The sequence below is a fragment of the Struthio camelus genome, chromosome 35 (genome assembly GCF_040807025.1).
Source record: "Struthio camelus isolate bStrCam1 chromosome 35, bStrCam1.hap1, whole genome shotgun sequence".
In the NCBI taxonomy this organism is placed as follows: domain Eukaryota; kingdom Metazoa; phylum Chordata; class Aves; order Struthioniformes; family Struthionidae; genus Struthio; species Struthio camelus.
Genome location: NC_090976.1, coordinates 263,588 through 285,597, shown reverse-complemented (window position 1 = coordinate 285,597; position 22,010 = coordinate 263,588). Strand labels below are relative to the sequence as shown.

General features: G+C 72.1%; 1 protein-coding gene across 1 annotated transcript in view; it reads left to right on the top strand.

The window, feature by feature from the left end:
• LTBP3 (latent transforming growth factor beta binding protein 3) overlaps positions 1–22,010 on the top strand; it is a 32,097-nt gene that overhangs the window by 5,386 nt on the left and 4,701 nt on the right. The window contains exons 5-21 of the mRNA XM_068923686.1: positions 2,173–2,265; positions 3,357–3,479; positions 4,314–4,472; positions 7,112–7,297; positions 8,312–8,331; positions 9,118–9,199; positions 9,773–9,868; positions 10,972–11,097; positions 11,307–11,438; positions 12,143–12,271; positions 12,977–13,096; positions 14,118–14,240; positions 14,840–14,959; positions 15,837–15,965; positions 18,082–18,249; positions 19,087–19,170; positions 20,512–20,640. Of these exons, the coding sequence (XP_068779787.1) occupies positions 2,173–2,265; positions 3,357–3,479; positions 4,314–4,472; positions 7,112–7,297; positions 8,312–8,331; positions 9,118–9,199; positions 9,773–9,868; positions 10,972–11,097; positions 11,307–11,438; positions 12,143–12,271; positions 12,977–13,096; positions 14,118–14,240; positions 14,840–14,959; positions 15,837–15,965; positions 18,082–18,249; positions 19,087–19,170; positions 20,512–20,640 (2,019 nt within the window). The remainder of the gene's footprint in view (positions 1–2,172; positions 2,266–3,356; positions 3,480–4,313; positions 4,473–7,111; positions 7,298–8,311; positions 8,332–9,117; positions 9,200–9,772; positions 9,869–10,971; positions 11,098–11,306; positions 11,439–12,142; positions 12,272–12,976; positions 13,097–14,117; positions 14,241–14,839; positions 14,960–15,836; positions 15,966–18,081; positions 18,250–19,086; positions 19,171–20,511; positions 20,641–22,010) is intronic.

Sequence of the window (22,010 nt, the reverse complement as noted above, 5' to 3'; positions counted from 1 at the left end):
GACCCCCCCCCGGGACCCCCGCGTCTGGGAGCCCTCCGGGACCTCAGCACCCGGCAGCCCCTGGGACCCCCCCCAGGACCCTGGTGTCCAGGAGCCCCCTGGGACCTCCCCCCCGGGACCCCCGCATCTGGGAGCCCTCCGGGACCTCAGCACCCGGGAGCCCCCTGGGACCCCCCCCCGGACCCCCGCATCTGGGAGCCCTCCGGGACCTCAGCACCCGGGAGCCCCCTGGGACCCCCCCCCGGACCCCCGCATCTGGGAGCCCTCCGGGACCTCAGCACCCGGGAGCCCCTGGGACCCCCCCCGGGACCCCCGCATCTGGGAGCCCTCCGGGACCTCAGCACCCGGGAGCCCCCTGGGACCCCCCCCCCGGACCCCCGCATCTGGGAGCCCTCCGGGACCTCAGCACCCGGGAGCCCCCTGGGACCCCCCCCGGACCCCCGCATCTGGGAGCCCTCCGGGACCTCAGCACCCGGGAGCCCCCTGGGACCCCCCCCCGGACCCCCGCATCTGGGAGCCCTCCGGGACCTCAGCACCCGGGAGCCCCCTGGGACCCCCCCCGGGACCCCCGCATCTGGGAGCCCTCTGGGACCTCAGCACCCGGGAGCCCCCTGGGACCCCCCCCCGGACCCCCGCATCTGGGAGCCCTCCGGGACCTCAGCACCCGGGAGCCCCCTGGGACCCCCCCCCGGACCCCCGCATCTGGGAGCCCTCCGGGACCTCAGCACCCAGGAGCCCCCTGGGACCCCCCCCAGGACCCTGGTGTCCAGGAGCCCCCTGGGACCTCCCCCCCGGGACCCCCGCATCTGGGAGCCCTCTGGGACCCCCCCCCGGACCCCCGCATCTGGGAGCCCTCCGGGACCTCAGCACCCGGGAGCCCCCTGGGACCCCCCCCCGGGACCCCAATGTGCAGGAGCCCCCTGACCCCCCCCTGGACCCCGGCATCCGGGAGCCCCCTGGGACCCCCCCCCGGACCCCCGCATCTGGGAGCCCTCTGGGACCTCAGCACCCAGGAGCCCCCTGGGACCCCCCCCGGGACCCCCGCATCTGGGAGCCCTCTGGGACCTCAGCACCCGGGAGCCCCCTGGGACCCCCCCCCGGACCCCCGCATCTGGGAGCCCTCCGGGACCTCAGCACCCGGGAGCCCCCTGGGACCCCCCCCCGGACCCCCGCATCTGGGAGCCCTCCGGGACCTCAGCACCCGGGAGCCCCCTGGGACCCCCCCCAGGACCCTGGTGTCCAGGAGCCCCCTGGGACCTCCCCCCGGGACCCCCGCATCTGGGAGCCCTCTGGGACCCCCCCCCGGACCCCCGCATCTGGGAGCCCTCCGGGACCTCAGCACCCGGGAGCCCCCTGGGACCCCCCCCCGGGACCCCAATGTGCAGGAGCCCCCTGACCCCCCCCTGGACCCCGGCATCCGGGAGCCCCCTGGGACCCCCCCCCGGACCCCCGCATCTGGGAGCCCTCTGGGACCTCAGCACCCAGGAGCCCCCTGGGACACCCCCCCCGGGACCCCAATGTGCAGGAGCCCCCTGACCCCCCCCCGGACCCCGGCATCCGGGAGCCCCCTGGGACCCCCCCCAGGAACCCAATGTGCAGGAGCCCCCTGACCCCCCCAGAGACCCAGGCGTCTGGGAGCCCCCTGACCCCCCCGGACCCCAATGGGCAGGAGCCCCCCAACCTCCCCCCAGGGACCCCAGTGTCCGGGAGCCCCCGACCCCCCCCGGGACCCCAGCACCCCCCCAACCCACCCCCCAGGGTCCCCAGCATCCGGGAGCCCCCAACCCCTGTCTGGGAACCCCCAGCCCCCCCCCAAGGGACCCAGGTGTCCGGGAGCCCCCAGCCCCCTTCCCCTGGGGGGCCCAGCTGAGCCCCATCTGGGGGGTGACGAGGGGCTCGTTAGCAGCCGCTCCGCTAACAAGGCTCCCGCCCAGCCCCTCAGTGCCCTCACCTGGGGCCCGGACACCTGGGCCCTCAGCCGGGTCCCCCCACCCCTCTGCCCCCCCTCCAGGGGACCCAGGCATCCGGGGGGCTCCCGAGGGGCCCAGGCATCCAGGCGCCACCCCCCCAGGGGACCCAGGCGTCCAGGGGGCTCCCGAGGGGCCCAGGCGTCCGGGCGCCACCCCCCCCCCCAGGGGGCCCAGGCGTCCGGGCGAGCGCGCTGCTTTGCAGACACGGGGGTGCAGAAGACGGGCCCGATCCGGGGGGAGCTCGGCGGCGACTGTCCCCAGGGCTACAAGCGCCTCAACAGCAGCCACTGCCAGGGTACGAGGGTGGGGGGCTGCGCACGAGGGACGGGCGAGGGCAGGGGGCTGCGCACGAGGGCGCGCGCGAGGGTGGGGGGCTGCGCACGAGGGCCGGGCGAGGGTGGGGGGCTGCGCACGAGGGCGCGCGCGAGGGCCGTGCGAGGGTGGGGGCTGCGCACGAGGGCCGGGCGAGGGCGGGGGGCTGCGCACGAGGGCATGCACGAGGGTGTGCACGAAGGCCCAGGCAGGGCTGTGCGCGTGCAAGCGGCATGGGGGGGAAAGGTGTGTGCAGGCGTGTGTGTGCAGGCATGCGTGTGCACACGCGTGTGCAGGCATGTGCAGGCGTGCTCTCCCCGCAGACATCAACGAGTGCGCCACGCAGGGCGTGTGCGTGCGCGGTGCTGCTCGTGCAGGCGTGTGCAGGCATGTGTGTGCAGGCGTGCGTGTGCACACGCGTGTGCAGGCGTGTGCAGGCGTGCTCTCCCCGCAGACATCAACGAGTGCGCCATGCAGGGCGTGTGCGTGCGCGGTGCTGCTCGTGCCGGCGTGTGCAGGCATGTGTGTGCAGGCGTGTTCAGGCATGCGTTTGCAGGCGTGCGTGTGCACACGCGTGTGCAGGCGTGTGCAGGCGTGCTCTCCCCGCAGACATCAACGAGTGCGCCACGCAGGGCGTGTGCGTGCGCGGTGCTGCTTGTGCTGGCGTGTGCAGGCATGCGTGTGCAGGCGTGTTCAGGCATGCGTTTGCAGGCGTGCGTGTGCACACGCGTGTGCAGGCGTGTGCAGGCGTGCTCTCCCCGCAGACATCAACGAGTGCGCCACGCAGGGCGTGTGCGTGCGCGGTGCTGCTCGTGCAGGCGTGTTCAGGCATGTGTGTGCAGGCGTGTTCAGGCATGCGTTTGCAGGCGTGCGTGTGCACACGCGTGTGCAGGCGTGTGCAGGCGTGCTCTCCCCGCAGACATCAACGAGTGCGCCATGCAGGGCGTGTGCGTGCGCGGTGCTGCTCGTGCTGGCGTGTGCAGGCATGCGTGTGCAGGCGTGTTCAGGCATGCGTTTGCAGGCGTGCGTGTGCACACGCGTGTGCAGGCGTGTGCAGGCGTGCTCTCCCCGCAGACATCAACGAGTGCGCCATGCAGGGCGTGTGCCAGAACGGCGACTGCCTCAACACCCAGGGCAGCTTCCGCTGCGCCTGCAAACCCGGCCACGCGCTGGCCCCCTCCCGCAGCCAGTGCCTCCGTACGGGGGGGTCCGGGGGGGGAATCCAAGGGGGGGTCTGGGGGGGTCCCTGAGGTCCTGAGGGGGGGCTTAGGGGGGTCTTGGGGGGGTCCTTGAGGTCCTGGGAGGGGTCAAGGGGGGTAGTGAGGGGTCGTGGGGGGTCCTTGGGGGGGTCTCTGAGGTCCTGGGGGGGATCTAGGGGGGTCCCTGAGGTTCCAGGGGGTTTGGGGGGGGGTCCAAGGGGGTCTTGGGGAGGTCGGGAGGGCCTATGGAGGAGCAGGGGAGTTTTGGAGGGGGCCAAGGGCAGTCGAAGGTGGTCTGGGGGGGGTCCCAGAGGTCCTGGGGGGCTCAGGGGGGATCCCTAGGGATCTGGGGGGTTCCAAGGGGGGGGTCTTAGGTGGCCAAAGGGGGTCCTGGGGAGTCGAAGGGGCTCATAGGGGGGTCTTAGGGGTCCCAGAGGTCCTGGGGGGGGTCTTAGGGGTCCAAGAGGGGGTCCAGGGGGGTTTTGGGGGGGGTCTTAGGGGTCTGGGGGGGGTTGAGGGGGCCCATGGGAGGCCGAGGGGGGTCTGGAGGGGGGTCCCAGAGGTCCTGGGGGAGTCGAAGGGGCTCATGGGGGGGTCTTAGGTGTCCAAGGAGAGGGTCCAAGGGGGTCCAGGGGGGGTCTTGGGGGGTCTTAGGGGTCCAAGGGGGTCCAGGGGGGGTCTTGGGGGGGTCTTAGGGGTCTAGGGGGGGTCGAGGGGGCCCATGGGAGGTCGAGGGGGGTCTGGGGGGGTCCCAGAGGTCCAAGGGGGTTCAAGGGGGGTCTGCAGGGGGTCCTGGGGGGGCCGGGGGGGGTGCGTGACCGGGTGCCCGCAGCGGAGAAGGCCGAGGAGAAGAGCCTCTGCTTCCGGCTGGTGTCGGGGCCGCAGCAGTGCCAGCACCCGCTGCCCACCCGCCTCTCGCGCCAGACCTGCTGCTGCAGCGTGGGCAAGGCCTGGGGGGGCCGCTGCGAGCGCTGCCCCGCCGACGGCACCGGTAGGGGCGCCCCGCGCCGGGGGGGGGGTCCGCGGCGCTGCTGGGGGGGGCATGCAGCAGCCAGGGCACTGCTCCGGGGAAGTGCGCAGCACCCAGGGCACCGCTCCGGGGAAGCTCATAGCACCCAGGGCACCGCTGGGGGGGCACCCAGCACCCAGGGCACTGCTGGGGGAAGCTCGCAGCATGGCAGCACTGCTGGGGGGGGTGTCATGCAGCACCCAAGGCACCTCTGGGGGGGCACCCAGCAGCCAGGGCACCGCTGGGGGAAGCTCGCAGCATGGCAGCACTGCTGGGGGGGTCATGCAGCACCCAGGGCACCGCTGGGGGGGCACCCAGCACCCAGGGCACCGCTGGGGGAAGCTCGCAGCATGGCAGCACTGCTGGGGGGGGTCATGCAGCACCCAGGGCACCGCTGGGGGGGCACCCAGCAGCCAGGGCACCGCTGGGGGAAGCTCGCAGCATGGCAGCACTGCTGGGGGGGGTGTCATGCAGCACCCAAGGCACCTCTGGGGGGGCACCCAGCAGCCAGGGCACCGCTGGGGGAAGCTCGCAGCATGGCAGCACTGCTGGGGGGGTGCACAGCACCCAGGGCACCTCTGGGGGGAAGTGCACAGCACCCAGGGCACCGCTGGGGGGGCACCCAGCACCCAGGGCACCGCTGGGGGAAGCTCGCAGCATGGCAGCACTGCTGGGGGGGGGGGTCATGCAGCACCCAGGGCACCGCTGGGGGGGCACCCAGCAGCCAGGGCACCGCTGGGGGAAGCTCGCAGCATGGCAGCACTGCTGGGGGGGTCATGCAGCACCCAGGGCACCGCTGGGGGGGCACCCAGCAGCCAGGGCACTGCTGGGGGAAGCTCGCAGCATGGCAGCACTGCTGGGGGGGTCATGCAGCACCCAGGGCACCGCTGGGGGGGCACCCAGCAGCCAGGGCACCGCTGGGGGAAGCTCGCAGCATGGTAGCACTGCTGGGGGGGGGTCATGCAGCACCCAGGGCACCGCTGGGGGGGCACCCAGCAGCCAGGGCACCGCTGGGGGAAGCTCGCAGCATGGCAGCACTGCTGGGGGGGGGTCATGCAACACCCAGGGCACCGCTGGGGGGGCACCCAGCAGCCAGGGCACCGCTGGGGGAAGCTCGCAGCATGGCAGCACTGCTGGGGGGGGTGCACAGCACCCAGGGCACCTCTGGGGGGAAGTGCACAGCACCCAGGGCACCGCTGGGGGGGCACCCAGCAGCCAGGGCACCACTGGGGGAAGCTCGCAGCATGGCAGCACTGCTGGGGGGGGTGCACAGCACCCAGGGCACCTCTGGGGGGAAGTGCACAGCACCCAGGGCACCGCTGGGGGGCACCCAGCACCCAGGGCACTGCTGGGGGAAGCTCGCAGCATGGCAGCACTGCTGGGGGGGGGTCATGCAACACCCAGGGCACCGCTGGGGGGGCACCCAGCACCCAGGGCACCGCTGGGGGAAGCTCGCAGCATGGTAGCACTGCTGGGGGGGGTCATGCAACACCCAGGGCACCGCTGGGGGGAAGCTCGCAGCATGGCAGCACTGCTGGGGGGGGTGTCATGCAGCACCCAAGGCACCGCTGGGGGGGCACCCAGCAGCCAGGGCACCGCTGGGGGAAGCTCGCAGCATGGCAGCACTGCTGGGAGACACTGCAGCCTGTTTCAGAGCAGCGCTCTGGGGCCGGCCGGGACGGTGCAGGCTGCTGGGGGGGGGGCAGGTTACGGCGTTGCAGGCCGTTTTGGGGGGCAGGTTTGGGGTGCTGCATGCTGCTGGGGGGGGCAGGTTGCAGCGTTGCAGGTTGGGGTGCTGCATGCTGCTGGGGGGGCCGGTTGCAGCGTTGCAGGTTTGGGGTGCTGCGTGCTGCTGGGGGGGGCCAGTTGCAGCGTTGCAGGTTTGGGGTGCTGCATGCTGCTGGGGGGGCCGGTTGCAGCGTTGCAGGTTTGGGGTGCTGCATGCTGCTGGGGGGGCCAGTTGCAGCGTTGCAGGTTTGGGGTGCTGCATGCTGCTGGGGGGGCCGGTTGCAGCGTTGCAAGCCATTTGGGGGGGGGGCAGGTTTTGGGTGCTGCATGCTGCTGGGGGCGGCAGGTTGCAGCGTTGCAAGCCATTTTGGGGGGGGCAGGTTTGGGGTGCTGCATGCTGCTGGGGGGGCCGGTTGCAGCGTTGCAAGCCATTTGGGGGGGGCAGGTTTGGGGTGCTGCGTGCTGCTGGGGGGGCAGGTTGCAGTGTTGCAGGTTTGGGGTGCTGCGTGCTGCTGGGGGGGCAGGTTGCAGCGTTGCAAGCCGTTTTGGGGGGGCAGGTTTGGGGTGCTGCATGCTGCTGGGGGGGGCAGGTTGCAGCGTTGCAGGTTTGGGGTGCTGCATGCTGCTGGGGGGGCAGGTTGCAGCGTTGCAGGTTTGGGGTGCTGCGTGCTGCTGGGGGGGGGCCGGTTGCAGCGTTGCAAGCCGTTTTGGGGGGGCAGGTTTGGGGTGCTGCATGCTGCTGGGGGGGAGCAGGTTGCAGCGTTGCAGGTTGGGGTGCTGCATGCTGCTGGGGGGGCCGGTTGCAGCGTTGCAGCTTGCGGCGTTGCAGGCCGTTTTGGGGGGGCGGGCGGGGGGGCCGGGGGGGCGCCGGCGGCGGCTGACCCCCCCCGCAGCGGCCTTCAAGGCCATCTGCCCGGCGGGCAAGGGCTACCACGTGCTGACGTCCCACCAGACGCTGACCATCCAGGGCGAGAGCGACTTCACCCTGCAGCTGCAGCCCGACGGGGCGGCCGAGCCCCCCCCCCGGGCCCCCCCGGCCGCCCCCAGCCCCGCCCCCCCGGCCGCCCCCCCGCCCCCAGGTCGGTTCCCGCTGACCCGCTGCCCGTGACCCCCCCCCGTGACCCATCGGGACCCCTGAGACCCTCCGGGACCCCCGCAGACCCTCCCCCCAGCGCCGCCCCCCCCCCACCCCCAGGTCGGTCCCCCCGACCCCCCTGTGACCCATCGTGACCCCTGAGACCCTCCCGGACCCCCCCAGACCCCCCCAGTGCCGCCCCCCCCACCCCCAGGTCAGTCCCCCCGACCCCCCCGTGACCCATCGTGACCCCTGAGACCCTCCCGGACCCCCCCAGACCCCCCCAGTGCCGCTCCCCCCCAACCCCCAGGTCAGTCCCCCCGACCCCCCCGTGACCCATCATGACCCCTGAGACCCTCCCGGACCCCCCCAGACCCCCCCAGTGCCGCTCCCCCAACCCCCAGGTCGGTCCCCCCGACCCCCCCGTGACCCATCATGACCCCTGAGACCCTCCCGGACCCCCCCAGACCCCCCCAGTGCCGCTCCCCCAACCCCCAGGTCGGTCCCCCCGACCCCCCCGTGACCCATCATGACCCCTGAGACCCTCCCGGACCCCCCCAGACCCCCCCAGCGCCGCCCCCCCACCTCCAGGTCGGTCCTCCATGACCCCCCTGACCCCCCGTGACCCATCATGACCCCTGAGACCCTCCTAGACTCCCCCAGACCCCCCCAGTGCCGCCCCCCCCACCTCCAGGTTGGTCCTCTGTGACCCCCCTGACCCCTGTGACCCCCTGGACCCCCCTTAGCCCCCTCCAGCCCCACCTCCCGGCCACCCCCCCACCCCCAAATCAGTCCCCCCGACCCCCCATGACCCCTGTGACCCACTATGACCCCCCGGACACCCCCAGCCCGATCCCCTTGGGTGCCCCCCCAGTCGGCCCCCCGTGACCCTCTGTGACCCCATGTCCCCTCTATGTCCCCTCGAGGTCCCTTGTGTCCCCCCGTGTCCCCCAATGACCCCCCTCGTGCCCCCCCGGGTCCGCTCCCCCCGGGTCTCACCGTCCCCCTCCCCTTGCAGCCGCGACACCCCTGGCCATGGTGAGCGGGGACACGGGGGGACGCGGGGGGACGCGGGGACACGGGGGACGTGGGGGATGTGGAGACACGGACGTGGGGACATGGGGGGACGTGGGGACACGAGGGGCCCCAGGGGGCATGGGGAAATGTGGGGACATGGGGGGACACGGGGGGATGTGGGGAGATGGGGCAGCGGGTGCCGAGGGGACGCGGGGACACGGGGACAATGGGGGACACGGGGACATGGGGACATGGGGACACGGGGCTGGTGGGTGCTGAGGGGACACGGGGACACGGGGACAGTGGGGGACACGGGGACATGGGGACGTGGGGACACGGGACTGGCAGGTGCTGAGGGGACATGGGGACATGGGGACAGTGGGGGACACGGGGACATGGGGACATGGGGCTGGCGGGTGCTGAGGGGACATGGGGACAGTGGGGGACACAGGGACATGGGGACATGGGGACACGGGACTGGCGGGTGCTGAGGGGACATGGGGACACGGGGACAGTGGGGGACACAGGGACATGGGGACATGGGGACACGGGACTGGCGGGTGCTGAGGGGACATGGGGACAGTGGGGGACACGGGGACGTGGGGACACGGGGTCGTGGGGACACAGGGACCCGGGGCCGGCGGGTGGTGGCGGGCGCCGAGGGGACATGGGGCCAGCGGGTGCCATGGGGACACGGGGACGTGGGGACACAGGGCCGGCGGGTGGTGGCGGGCGCCGTGGGGACACGGGGCTGGTGGGTGCCGTGGGGACATGGGGACACGGGGCCGGCGGGTGACGGTCCGGCAGCTCCCGGCTTTCTGGACCAACTCGGAGGAGCAGGCGGTCGAGCAGCTCGACGGGGGCGCGACGGCCGGGGCCCGCTACCCGGGTGAGGACACCGGACGGGACGGGGACGGGATGGGGACAGGGATGGAGATGGGATGGGGACAGGACGGGGTTGGGGATGAGAGGGGATGGGGACAGGGAGGGGACAGGGATGGGATGAAGATGGGATGAGGATGGGGACGGGGATGGGGATGGGGACAGGACGGGGATGGGGATGAGATGAAGGTGGGAAGGGGACGGGATAAGGATGGGGAGGGGACAGGATGGGGACAGGACGGGATGGAGATAGGATGAGGATAGAGACAGGGACGGGGACAGGATGGGGATGGGATGAGGATGGGAAGGGGACAGGGATGGGATGAAGATGGGATGAGGATGGGAAGGGGACAGAATGGAGATGGGGATGGGGACAGGGATGGAGATGGGATGAGGATGGGAAGGGGACAGGATGGGGATGGGGATGGGGACAGGGACGGGATGGGGATGGGGACAGGGAGGGGACAGACTTGGGATGGGGACGGGGACAGGGACGGGATGGGGACGGGGGCAGGATGGGGACGGGACGGGGCCGGGTGAGGGTGGCCGAGGCGGGTGACGGGTGACGTCCCCGGCGCAGAGGTGGTGGCCCGTCCCACCACGGCGGTGGTCTGGCGCGTGGTGGCCGAGCAGCACACCCGCAGCGCCGCCGAGATCGCCCCCACCCAGGTCACTGGTAAGACCCCCCCCCAGGACCTTCTGAGCCCCCCAATACCCCCCCAGGACTCCTGGGGACCCCTTGGGACCCTCTTGAGCCCTTCAGGATCCCCCAGAGCCCCCCAGGACCCCCAATACCCCCCTGAGACCCCCAGGACTCCCCTGGGACATCTTGGGACCCCCAATTCCCCCCTGGGACCCCCCCAGACCCCAGGGACCCCCCAGGACCTCCCCTCCTGGGACCCCAGTAGCCCCTGCCAGACCCCCCAGGACCCTGGGGATCCCTCACACCTCCCAGGGACCCCCCCAGACCCCCTGGGACTCCCAATAGCCCCTAGGACCCCCCAAACTATTGGACCCCCCCAGACCCCTGGGACCTCCCCAGAGTCCTCCAGGACCCCCAACCCCTCGAGGACACCCAGCCTCCTGGGACCCCCTAGACCCTCCTGGGAACCCCAATAGACCCCCAGGACTCCCATAGCCCCCTGGGGCCCCCAGGACCCCCAGAACCATGGGACTCCCCAGCCTCCAGGACCTCTGAAACCCCTGGGACCCCCAATAGCCCCCAGGACCCTCCAAACTATTGGACCCTCCAGGACCCCCAGATCCCTGGGATCCCCAATAGACCTCCAGACCTCTGGGACCCTCCAGGACCCCCATAGCCCTCTGGGACCCCCTAGACCCACCTGGGACCCCCAATAGACCCCCAGGACCCCCATAGCTCCCTGGGACCCCCTAGACCCTCCTGGGACCTCCAATAGACCCCCCAGGATCCCCAGAACCATAGGACCCTCCAGCCCCCAGGACCCCCCAAACCCTTGGGAACTCCAATAGACCCCCAGGACCCCCAGAACCATGGGACTCCCCAGCCTCCAGGACCCCTGAAACCCCTGGGACCCCCAAAGCCCCCTAGACCCCTGAGACCCCCAATAGACCCCAAACCCCTGGGACCCTCCAGGACCCCCATAGCTCTCTGGGACCTCCTAGACCCTCCTGGGACCCCTCCAGCCTCCCTCCCAGGACCCCTAACCCCTCCCAGGACCCCTCCTAGGCCCTCGGGACCCCCCAATACCCCCCCCTCCCAGGACCCCCCCCCATAGCGGCGCCCCGCGTGTGCCGCAGAGACGGACGAGTGCAAGCTGAACCGCAACATCTGCGGGCACGGGGAGTGCGTGATGGGGCTGAGCGGCTACAGCTGCCTCTGCTACCCCGGGTACCGCTGGCACCCGCAGCGCCGCTACTGCACGGGTAGGCACACGCGTGTGCAGGCAGGCGGTGCCGGGTCGGGGCGTGTGCGCGGGCACGGGGAGGGCGTGATGGGGCCGAGCGGCTGCAGCTGCCTCTGCTCCCCCGGGTACCGCTGGCACCCGCAGCGCCGCTGCTGCACGGGTAGGCACACGCGTGTGCACGCAGGCGGGCGCCGGCGTGTGCCCCGCGTGACGCGTGTGCGCGCGCAGACGTGAACGAGTGCGAGGCGGAGCCGTGCGGCCCGGGCCGCGGCGTGTGCATGAACACGGGCGGCTCCTACAACTGCCACTGCCACCGCGGCTACCAGCTCAAGGTGCACAAGGGCGTGCGCTCGTGCGTCGGTGAGTGCCCGCCGCGGGGACGGGGACGCGGGGACGGGGATTGGGGTGGGAAGGGGAGAGGGACATGGGGACAGGGACGGGGACACGGGGACGCGGGGACAGGCACATGGGAATGGGGACACAAGGGCACGGGTTTGGGGACATGGAGATGGGGATTGGGGTTGGGGTCATTGGGGTGAGGACGGGGACATGGGGGTGGGGACATGGGTAGGGACCAGGATGGGGACACAAGGACATGAGGATTGGGGACGTGGAGATGGGAATATGGAGATGGGGATTGGGGATGGGGACATGTGGATGGGGACGCAGGTAGGGACCAGGATGGGGACACAAGGACACAGGGTTGGGGACGTGGAGATGGGGATTGGGGATGGGGTGATCGGGGTGAGGACGGGGACATGGGGGTGGGGACACGGGTAGGGACCAGGACGGGGACACAAGGACACGGGGTTGAGGACATGGAGATGGGGATCGGGGATGAGGATGTGGAGATGGGGACACAGGCATAGAGATGGGGACACAAGGACATAGGGATGGGGATTGGGGTGGGATGGGCAGAGGGACCTGGGGACCTGGGGGCAGGGACAGGGACACGGGAACGTGGACACGGGATGGGGATGGGGAGAGGGACATGGGGACCCAGGGACCGGGGACACGGGGATGGGGACCGGGGTGGGACGGGCGGCGCTGAGCCCTGCGTGCAGACGTGGACGAGTGCGCCAAGGCGGACATCTGCGGGGACGGTGGCACCTGCGCCAACCTGCCCGGCCACTACAAGTGCGAGTGTCACGCCGGGTATCGGCGCAAGAGCGCCCGGCAGCCCCTCTGCGAAGGTGGGGACGCGGCGGGGACACGCGCTTGGCGTGGGGACACGGGGGTGTGGGGACACGCGCTTGGCGTGGGGACACGGGGAAATGGGCACACGTGCACGGCATGAGGACACAGGGAAACGGGGACACGGGGACACGCACATGGCGTGGGGGTGGGTGCATGGGGACATGGGGACATGGGGACATGCATGTGGCATGGGGACGGGTGCAGGGGGACATGGGGACGGGGTGAGCATGGCATGGGGACACAGGGGCATGGGGACGGGAGTGGGCATGGCATGGGGACACAGGGAAACGGGGACACGGGGACATGCGCATGGCGTGGGGGTGGGTGCATGGGGACAGGGGGACATGGGGACATGCATGTGGCATGGGGACGGGTGCAGGGGGACATGGGGACGGGGTGGGCATGGCATGGGGACACAGGGAAACGGGGACACGGGGACATGCGCATGGCGTGGGGGTGGGTGCATGGGGACAGGGGGCATGGGGACATGCATGTGGCATGGGGACGGGTGCATGGGGACATGGGGACAGGGGGTGGGCATGGCATGGGGACACAGGGAAACGGGGACACGGGGACATGCGCATGGCTTGGGGACGGGTGCACGGGGACACGGGACGGGGGGGCGGGCAGGGCATGGGGACGTGGGGACCCCAGTGCCGGGTGGCCCCGCGGTGACGGGCGCCACCCCCGGGTGACCGCAGACATCAACGAGTGCCTGGACGCGGGGACCTGCCCCGAGGGCAAGTGCGAGAACCAGCCGGGCGCCTTCGTCTGCACCCCGTGTCCCCCCGGCTTCCGGGGCCACAACGGCGCCTGCCACGGTACGGGCACCCGGGGCCCCGGCGTCCGGGCGCCCCCCACCCCGGGGACCCAGGCATCCGGGTGCCCCCAACCCCCCCAGGGACCCAGGCATCCGGGCGCCCCCCACCCCAGGGACCCAGGCATCTGGGTACCCCCCACCCAAGGGACCCGGGCGTCCGGGTGCCCCCAACCCCCCCAGGGACCCAGGCATCCGGGTGCCCCCCACCCCAGGGACCCAGGCGTCCAGGTGCCCCCAACCCCCCCAGGGACCCAGGCATCCGGGCGCCCCCCACCCCAGGGACCCCAGCATCTGGGTACCCCCCACCCCAGGGACCCCAGTGTCTGGGTGCCCCCAACCCCCCCAGGGACCCAGGCATCCGGGTGCCCCCCACCCAAGGCACCCAGGCGTCCGGGTACCCCCCACCCCCAGGGACCCAGGCGTCTGGGTGCCCCCCACCCCGGGGACCCCAGCGTCTGGGTACCCCCCCACCCCCAGGGACCCAGGCGTCTGGGTGCCCCCCACCCCGGGGACCCATGCATCTGGGTGTCCCTATCCCCCAGGGAACCCCAGCATCTGGGTGCCCGCCTTCTTCCTGGGTACCTGGATGCCCCCCACCCCAGGGACCCCCACCCCGGGGTCCCGGGCACCCGATCCCCCTCCCACCCTGGGGGACCCCGGCGTCCGGTCCCCCCTCCCGCCCCGGGGGGCCCCGGCGTCCGGGCGCTGACGGGCTGGCGCAGACATGAACGAGTGCGAGGCCGGGGGGCTCTGCCGCCCACCCCGGGGGTCCCGGGCACCCGATCCCCCTCCCACCCTGGGGGACCCCGGCGTCTGGTCCCCCCTCCCGCCCCGGGGGGCCCCGGCGTCCGGGCGCTGACGGGCTGGCGCAGACGTGAACGAGTGCGAGGCCGGGGGGCTCTGCCGCCCACCCCGGGGGTCCCGGGCACCCGATCCCCCTCCCACCCTGGGGGTCCCCGGCGTCCGGTCCCCCCTCCCGCCCCGGGGGGCCCCGGCGTCCGGGCGCTGACGGGCTGGCGCAGACGTGAACGAGTGCGAGGCCGGGGGGCTCTGCCCCAGCGGGGTCTGCGTCAACACCCTGGGCTCCTTCAAGTGCCAGTGCCCGGCCGGGCTGCACGCCGCCAAGGACCGGCCCCGCTGCGAAGGTGCCCCGGGGGGCTGGGGGGGCTATAGGGGCTGGGGAGGGGGCTGCACGTGGAGCTGGGGGTGGTTATATGGGTCAGGGGGTTGTGCATGGGGGGCTGGGGGTGGATATAGGGGTCTATGGGGGATATAGGGGACTGGGGGGGATGTAGGGGCTGTAGGGGCTGTGCATGGGGGTCTGGGGTTGGATATAGGGGTCTGGGGTTGAATATAGGGGTCTGGGGGGGGCTGTAGGGGCTGTGCAGGGGGGTCTGGGGTTGAATATAGGGGTCTGGGGGGCTGTAGGGGCTGTGGGGGGGGTCTGGGGGTGGACATAGGGGTCTGGGGGGCTGTAGGGGCTGTGCATGGGGGTCTGGGGTTGGATATAGGGGTCTGGGGTTGGATATAGGGGTCTAGGGGGGCTGTAGGGGCTGTGCATGGGGGTCTGGGGTTGGATATAGGGGTCTGGGGGTGGATATAGGGGTCTAGGGGGGCTGTAGGGGCTGTGCGGGGGGGTCTGGGGTTGGATATAGGGGTCTGGGGGGGAGATATGGGGCTCGAGAGCTGGGGGGGGGGGCCGGGGGGGCGGGGGGGCCGCGTGCCCAGCGCCCGCTCCCTGCAGACATCGACGAGTGCGAGTTCCCGGCCGCCTGCGTCGGGGGCGAGTGCGTGAACACGGTGGGCTCCTACCGCTGCCTCTGCCGGCCCGGCTACAAGCTGCTCAACGGGCGCAAGTGCCACGGTGAGCCCCTCGCACGAGGGCCCCTCGCACGCCCCCCGCTCGGCCCGGCTCCACGGCTGCAAGCGCCTCCTCGGCCGGGCCGGGCGTGCGTCGCACGAGGGCGCGGGCAAGGCCTGTCCCGGCTGAGCGTGGTGTGTGCAAGGCCTGTCCTGGCTGAGCGTGCGTTGCACGAGGGCGCGTGCAAGGCCGGTCCCGGCCAGGCCACGTGTGCATTGCATGAGGGCACGTGCAGGTCCTATCCTGGCTGAGTGTGCGTTGCACGAGGGCACGTGCAAGGCCTGTCCAGCAAAGCTGCATGTGCATTGCACAAGAGTGCGTGCGTGTCATGTCCTGGCTGAGTGTGTATTGCACGAGGGCACGTGCAAGGCCTGTCCCGGCCAGGCTGCTTGTGCATTGCACAGTGGTGTGTGCAGATCCTGTTCCAGCTGAGCGTGCATTGCACGAGGACACTTGTGAGACCCGAGCAGGCTGCATGTGCATTGCACGAGAGCGCATGCAAGGCCTGTTCCAGCTGAGCGTGCGTTGCATGAGAGCACACGTAAAACCTGTCCTGGCTGAGTGTGCATTGCACAAGGGGGTGCATGTGTGGCCTGGCTGAGTGTGCGTTGCACGAGAGTGCGTGCCCGGCTGAGCACGCATCGCATGAGGGCATGTGCCCAGCTGAGCGTGCATCGCACGAGGGGGTGCACGCGCGGCCCGGCTGAGTGTGCATCGCACAAGGGGGCACACGCGCACCCAGCTGAGCGTGTATCGCACGAGGGGACACATGCGCGGCCCGGCTGAGCGTGTGTGTGTTGCATGAGGGCGCGGGCCCAGCTGAGCGTGCGTCGCACGAGGGCGCGGGCCCGGCCCGGCTGAGCGGCCGCCGTGCCCGCAGACATCGACGAGTGCGCGCTGGAGCCGGGGCTCTGCCTGCCCCACGGCGCCTGCGAGAACGTGGAGGGCTCCTACGCCTGCGTCTGCCACGAGGGCTTCGTGCCCTCCCCGGACCGGCGCCGCTGCGAGGGTGAGCCCCCGCGCCGGGGGGGCTCAGGGGGGGTCTATGGGGGTCCGGGGGGGGCTCTGGGGTCCCTGGGGGCCAATGGGGGGAGTCGAGGGGGGTCTATGGGGGGCCTGGGGGGGTCTATGGAGGTCCAGGGGGGCTCAGGGGTCCCTGGGGGCCAATGGGGGGAGTCGAGGGAGGTCTATGGGGGGGGCCTGGGGGGTCTATGGGGGTCCGGGGGGGCTCAGGGGTCCCTGGGGGCCAAGGGAGGGAGTCGAGGGGGATCTATGGGGGGACCTGGGGGGGTCTATGGAGGTCCAAGGGGGCTCAGGGGTCCTTGGGGGCCAAGGGGGGGAGTCGAGGGGGGTCTATGGGGGGGCCAGGGGGGTCTATGGGGGGGTTGGGGGTCTATGGGGGTCCAAGGGGGCTCAGGGGTCCTTGGGGGCCAAGGGAGAGAGTCGAGGGGGGTCTTTGGGGGGGCCAGGGGGGTCTATGGGGGGCTTCAGGGGTCTGGGGAGCTCAGGGGTCCCTGGGGGCCAAGGAGGGGAGTCAAGGGGGGTCTACAGGGGGCTTGGGGGGCTTCGGGGCTCCAGGGGGCTGAGGGGGGTCTATAGGGGGACTATGGGGATCTTGGGGGGCTCCAGTGGGGCTGAGCGGGAGGGTTGAGGGGGATCTATAGGGGGCTTGGGGGGTCTATAGGGGGGCTGAGGGGGGGTCTATGGGGGGCTTCAGGGGTCCAGAGGGGCCCAGGGGGGTCTATGGGGGGGCTCAGGGGGTGCTGGGGAGTCCGAGAGGGCTCTGAGGGGCTCTAGGGGGGTCCCACGGGACTCTGGCAGGGTCTGGGTGGTGCTGGGGGGCTCTGGGGGGCTCTAGAGGGTGCCAGAGGGTCTCAGGGAGATCTGGGGGGGGGCCAAGGAGGTGCCAGAGGGTGCTGGGGGGCTCTGGGGGGCTCTGAGTGATCCCAGGGGGCTCTAGGGGGTTCTAGCGGGTCCCAGGGGGCTCTAGGGGGTCTAAGTGGTGCCAGAAGGCTCTGGGGGGATCTAGGGGGGCTCTGGGATGTGCCAGAGGGTGCCGGGGGGCTCTGGGGGGTGCTGGGGGGCTCTGGGGGGGTCCCAGAGGGCTCTGGGTGGTGCTGGGGGGCTCTGAGGGGGTCTGAGGGGTGCCGGAGGGTGCCAGGAGGCTCTGGGGGGGCTCAGGGGGATGTCAGGGGGCTCTGAGGGGTCCGAGGGGTGCCAGAGGGTGCTGGGGAGGTCTGGGGGGTCCCAGAGGGCTCTGGGGGGTGCTGGGGGGTTCTGGGGTGTCCAAGGGGTGCCAGAGGGTGCCAGGGAGCTCTGTGGGGGTGCCAGAGGGCTCTGGGTGGTGCTGGGGGGCTCTGGGGTGTCCAAGGGGTGCCAGAGGGTGCCAGGGGGCTCTGGGGGGTCCCAGAGGGCTCTGGGTGGTGCTGGGGGGTTCTGGGGTGTCCAAGGGGTGCCAGAGGGTGCCGGGGGGCTCTGGGGGGCCCCAGAGGGCTCTGGGTGGTGCTGGGGGGCTCTGGGGGGTCCCAGAGGGCTCTGGGTGGTTCTGGGGGGCTCTGAGGTGTCCAAGGGGTGCCAGAGGGTGCCAGGGGGCTCTGGGGGGTCCCAGAGGGCTCTGGGTGGTGCTGGGGGGCTCTGGGGTGTCCAAGGGGTGCCAGAGGGTGCTGGGGGGCTCTGGGGAGCCCCAGAGGGCTCTGGGGGGTGCTGGGGGGCTCTGGGGTGTCCAAGGGGTGCCAGAGGGTGCCAGGGGGCTCTGGGGAGCCCCAGAGGGCTCTGGGGGGTGCTGGGGGGCTCTGGGGGGTGCCAGAGGGCTCTGGGTGGTGCTGGGGGGCTCTGGGGTGTCCAAGGGGTGCCAGAGGGTGCCAGGGGGCTCTGGGGGGTCCCAGAGGGCTCTGGGTGGTGCTGGGGGGCTCTGGGGTGTCCAAGGGGTGCCAGAGGGTGCTGGGGGGCTCTGGGGAGCCCCAGAGGGCTCTGGGGGGTGCTGGGGGCTCTGGGGGGGTCCCAGAGGGCTCTGGGTGGTGCTGGGGGGCTCTGAGGTGTCCAAGGGGTGCCAGAGGGTGCCGGGGGGGCTCTGGGGGGGTCTGGGGGGCTGTGGAGGCGGCGGCGGGCGCTGACGGGGGGCGCAGGGCGGGAGCCGCCGGCCCCCAAGAAGGAGTGCTACCTCAACTTCGACGACTCCGTCTTCTGCGACTCCGTGCTGGCCCCCAACGTCACCCGGCGCGAGTGCTGCTGCTCGCTGGGCGCCGGCTGGGGCGACCACTGCGAGGTCTACCCCTGCCCCGTGCCCTCCTCCGGTGGGTCCGGGGGGGTCCTGGGGGGTCCTAGGGGGTCCTAGGGGGTCCTAGGGGTCCTGGGGAGCAACCACTGTGAGGTCTACCCCTGCCCCGTGCCCTCCTCCGGTGGGTCCGGGGGGGTCCTGGGGGGTCCTAGGGGGTCCTGGGGGTCCTGGGGAGCAACCACTGCGAGGTCTACCCCTGCCCCATGCCCTCCTCTGGTGGGTCCTGGGGGGTCCTGGGGGTCCTGGGGGGTCCTAGAGGGTCCTAGGGGGTCCTGGGGAGCAACCACTGCGAGGTCTACCCCTGCCCCGTGCCCTCCTCCGGTGGGTCCTGGGGGGTCCTGGGGGGTCCTGGGGGGTCCTAGGGGGTCCTGGGGAGCAACCACTGTGAGGTCTACCCCTGCCCCATGCCCTCCTCCGGTGGGTCCGGGGGGTCCTTGGGGGGGCTGGGGGGGCTGGAGGGTCCTAGGGGGTCCTGGGGGTCCTGGGGAGCAACCACTGCAAGGTCTACCCCTGCCCCGTGCCCTCCTCCGGTGGGTCCGGGGGGGTCCTGGGGGGGACCAGGGGGGCTGGAGGGTCCTAGGGGGTCCTGGGGGTCCTGGGGGACGACCACTGCGAGGTCGACCCCTGCCCCGTGCCCTCCTCTGGTGGGTCTGGGGGGGTCCTAGGGGGTCCTGGGGAGTCCTAGGGGGTCCTGGGGGGTCCTGGAGGGGGTCCTAGGGGTCCTGGGGGACAACCACTGCGAGGTCGACCCCTGCCCCGTGCCCTCCTCTGGTGGGTCCGGGGGTTTGGGGGGGTCTGGGGGGGTTGGGGGCGCCCCGGCCCCCCCGGCCCCCCGGCTGACGGCGGCCCCCAGCCGAGTTCCTGGCGCTCTGCCCCGACGGGAAGGGCTTCATCCTGGACGACGACGTCCTCAACTACGGCCTGCCGGCCCACCGCGGTGAGCCCCCCGCCGCCTGCCGCCTCCCTCGGGGGGTCCCCCAAGTCCCCACGTCCCCGTGTCCCTGCACCCTTGGGGTCCTCCTCGTCCCCCCGTCCCTCAGGGTCCCCCGTGTCCCTTGAGGTCCTCCGTGTCCCTGCACCCTTGGGGTCCTCCTCGTCCCCCCGTCCCTCAGGGTCCCCCGTGTCCCTTGAGGTCCTCCGTGTCCCTGCACCCTTGGGGTCCTCCTCATTCCCCTGTCCCTCAGGGTCCCCCGTGTCCTCATGTCCCCATGCCCCTGCACCCCTCAGGGACCCCCATATCCCCCACATCCCCATGTGCCCGCACCCTCGGGGTCCCCCATGTCCCCATGTCCCTTGGAGTCTTCCATGTCCCCGTGTCCCTCCGGGTCCTCCCCATCCCTGTGTCCCATAGGGTCCTCCACGTCCCTGTGTCCCCGTGTCCCTCGGGGTCCCCCATGTCCCCATGTCCCCATGTTCCTTGGAGTCCTCCGCGTCCCCATGTCCCTTGAGGTCCTCCCCATCCCCGTGTCCCTCGGGGTCCCCCCTATCCCCATGTCCCCATGTTCCCTGGAGTCCTCCGCGTCCCCATGTCCCTTGAGGTCCTCCCCATCCCTGTGTCCCTTGGAGTCCCCATGTCCCTCAGGGTCCCCCATGTCCCCATGTCCCCATGTCCCTTGGGGTCCTCCACGTCCCCACGTACTTGTGTCCCTGCACCCATTCGGGTCCCCCATGTCCCCATGCCCCTCAGGGTCCCCTATGTCCCCGTGTCCCCATGTTCCTTGAGGTCCTCCCCATCCCTGTGTCCCTTGGAGTCCCCATGTCCCTCGGGGTCCCCCATGTCCCCGTGTCCCCATGTCCCTCGGGGTCCTCCATGTCCCCACGTACTTATGTCCCTGCACCCATTCGGGTCCCCCATGTCCCCATGCCCCTCAGGGTCCCCTATGTCCCCGTGTCCCCATGTTCCTTGGGGTCCTCCCCATCCCTGTGTCCCTTGGGGCCCCCCATGTCCCCGTGTCCCTTGGGGTCCTCCACGTCCCCACGTACTTATGTCCCTGCACCCATTGGGGTCCCCCATGTCCCTTGAAGTCCTCCACGTCCCCATGTCCCTTGGGGTCCCCCGTGTCCCCGTGTCCTTGGGGTCCTCCACGTCCCCGTGTCCCTTGGGGTCCCCCGTGTCCTTGGGGTCCTCCACGTCCCCATGTCCCTGCAGCCCTCAGGGTCCCCCCCGTCCCCCCATCCCCATGAGCTGGGGCCGTGGGGGTCCCCCCTGCCTCCCCGTGTCCCCACGTGCGCGCCGGGGTCCCCCGCGTCCCCGTCGCCACGTGTCCCCGCGCCGCAGACATCGACGAGTGCGAGCTCTTCGGGGAGGAGATCTGCAAGGAGGGCAAGTGCGTGAACACGCAGCCGGGCTACGAGTGCTACTGCAAGCAGGGCTTCGACTACGACAGCAACCTGCTCGAGTGCCTGGGTGCGCCGCGGGGTGCCGCGGGGTGCTGCGGGGTGCTGTGGGGTGCTGTGGGGTGCAGCGGGGTGATGGGGTGCAGCGGGGGGACGGGGCAGCCAGGGCTGCTGCAAGCAGGGCTTCGACTACGACAGCAACCTGCTCGAGTGCCTGGGTGCGCCGCGGGGTGCCGCGGGGTGCTGCGGGGTGCTGTGGGGTGCTGTGGGGTGCTGTGGGGTGCAGCGGGGGGACGGGGCAGCCAGGGCTGCTGCAAGCAGGGCTTCGACTACGACAGCAACCTGCTCGAGTGCCTGGGTGCGCCGCGGGGTGCCGCGGGGTGCTGCGGGGTGCTGTGGGGTGCCGTGGGGTGCTGTGGGGTGCCGTGGGGTGCAGCGGGGGGACAGGGCAGCCAGGGCTGCTGCAAGCAGGGCTTCGACTACGACAGCAACCTGCTCGAGTGCCTGGGTGCGCCGCGGGGTGCCGTGGGGTGCTGCGGGGTGCCATGGGGTGCTGTGGGGTGCCGTGGGGTGCCGTGGGGTGCTGTGGGGTGCTGCGGGGTGCTATGGGGTGCTATGGGGTGCAGCGGGGGGACGGGGCAGCCAGGGCTGCTGCAAGCAGGGCTTCGACTACGACAGCAACCTGCTCGAGTGCCTGGGTGCGCCGCGGGGTGCCGTGGGGTGCTGTGGGGTGCCGTGGGGTGCCATGGGGTGCCGCGGGGTGCTGCAGGGTGCCGTGGGGTGCCGCGGGGTGATGGGGTGCAGCGGGGGGACGGGGCAGCCAGGGCTGCTGCAAGCAGGGCTTCGACTACGACAGCAACCTGCTCGAGTGCCTGGGTGCGCCGCGGGGTGCCGCGGGGTGCCATGGGGTGCCGTGGGGTGCTGCGGGGTGCTATGGGGTGATGGGGTGCAGCGGGGGGACGGGGCAGCCAGGGCTGCTGCAAGCAGGGCTTCGACTACGACAGCAACCTGCTCGAGTGCCTGGGTGCGCCACGGGGTGCCGCGGGGTGCCGTGGGGTGCAGCGGGGTGCTATGGGGTGCTGTGGGGTGCTGCGGGGTGCCGTGGGGTGCCGCGGGGTGATGGGGTGTAGCGGGGGGACGGGGCAGCCAGGGCTGCTGCAAGCAGGGCTTCGACTACGACAGCAACCTGCTCGAGTGCCTGGGTGCGCCACGGGGTGCTGTGGGGTGCTGCGGGGTGCCGTGGGGTGCCATGGGGTGCTGTGGGGTGCCGTGGGGTGCAGCGGGGGGACGGGGCAGCCAGGGCTGCTGCAAGCAGGGCTTCGACTACGACAGCAACCTGCTCGAGTGCCTGGGTGCGCCGTGGGGTGCCGTGGGGTGCTGTGGGGTGCTGTGGGGTGCTGCGGGGTGCTATGGGGTGCTATGGGGTGCCGCGGGGGGACG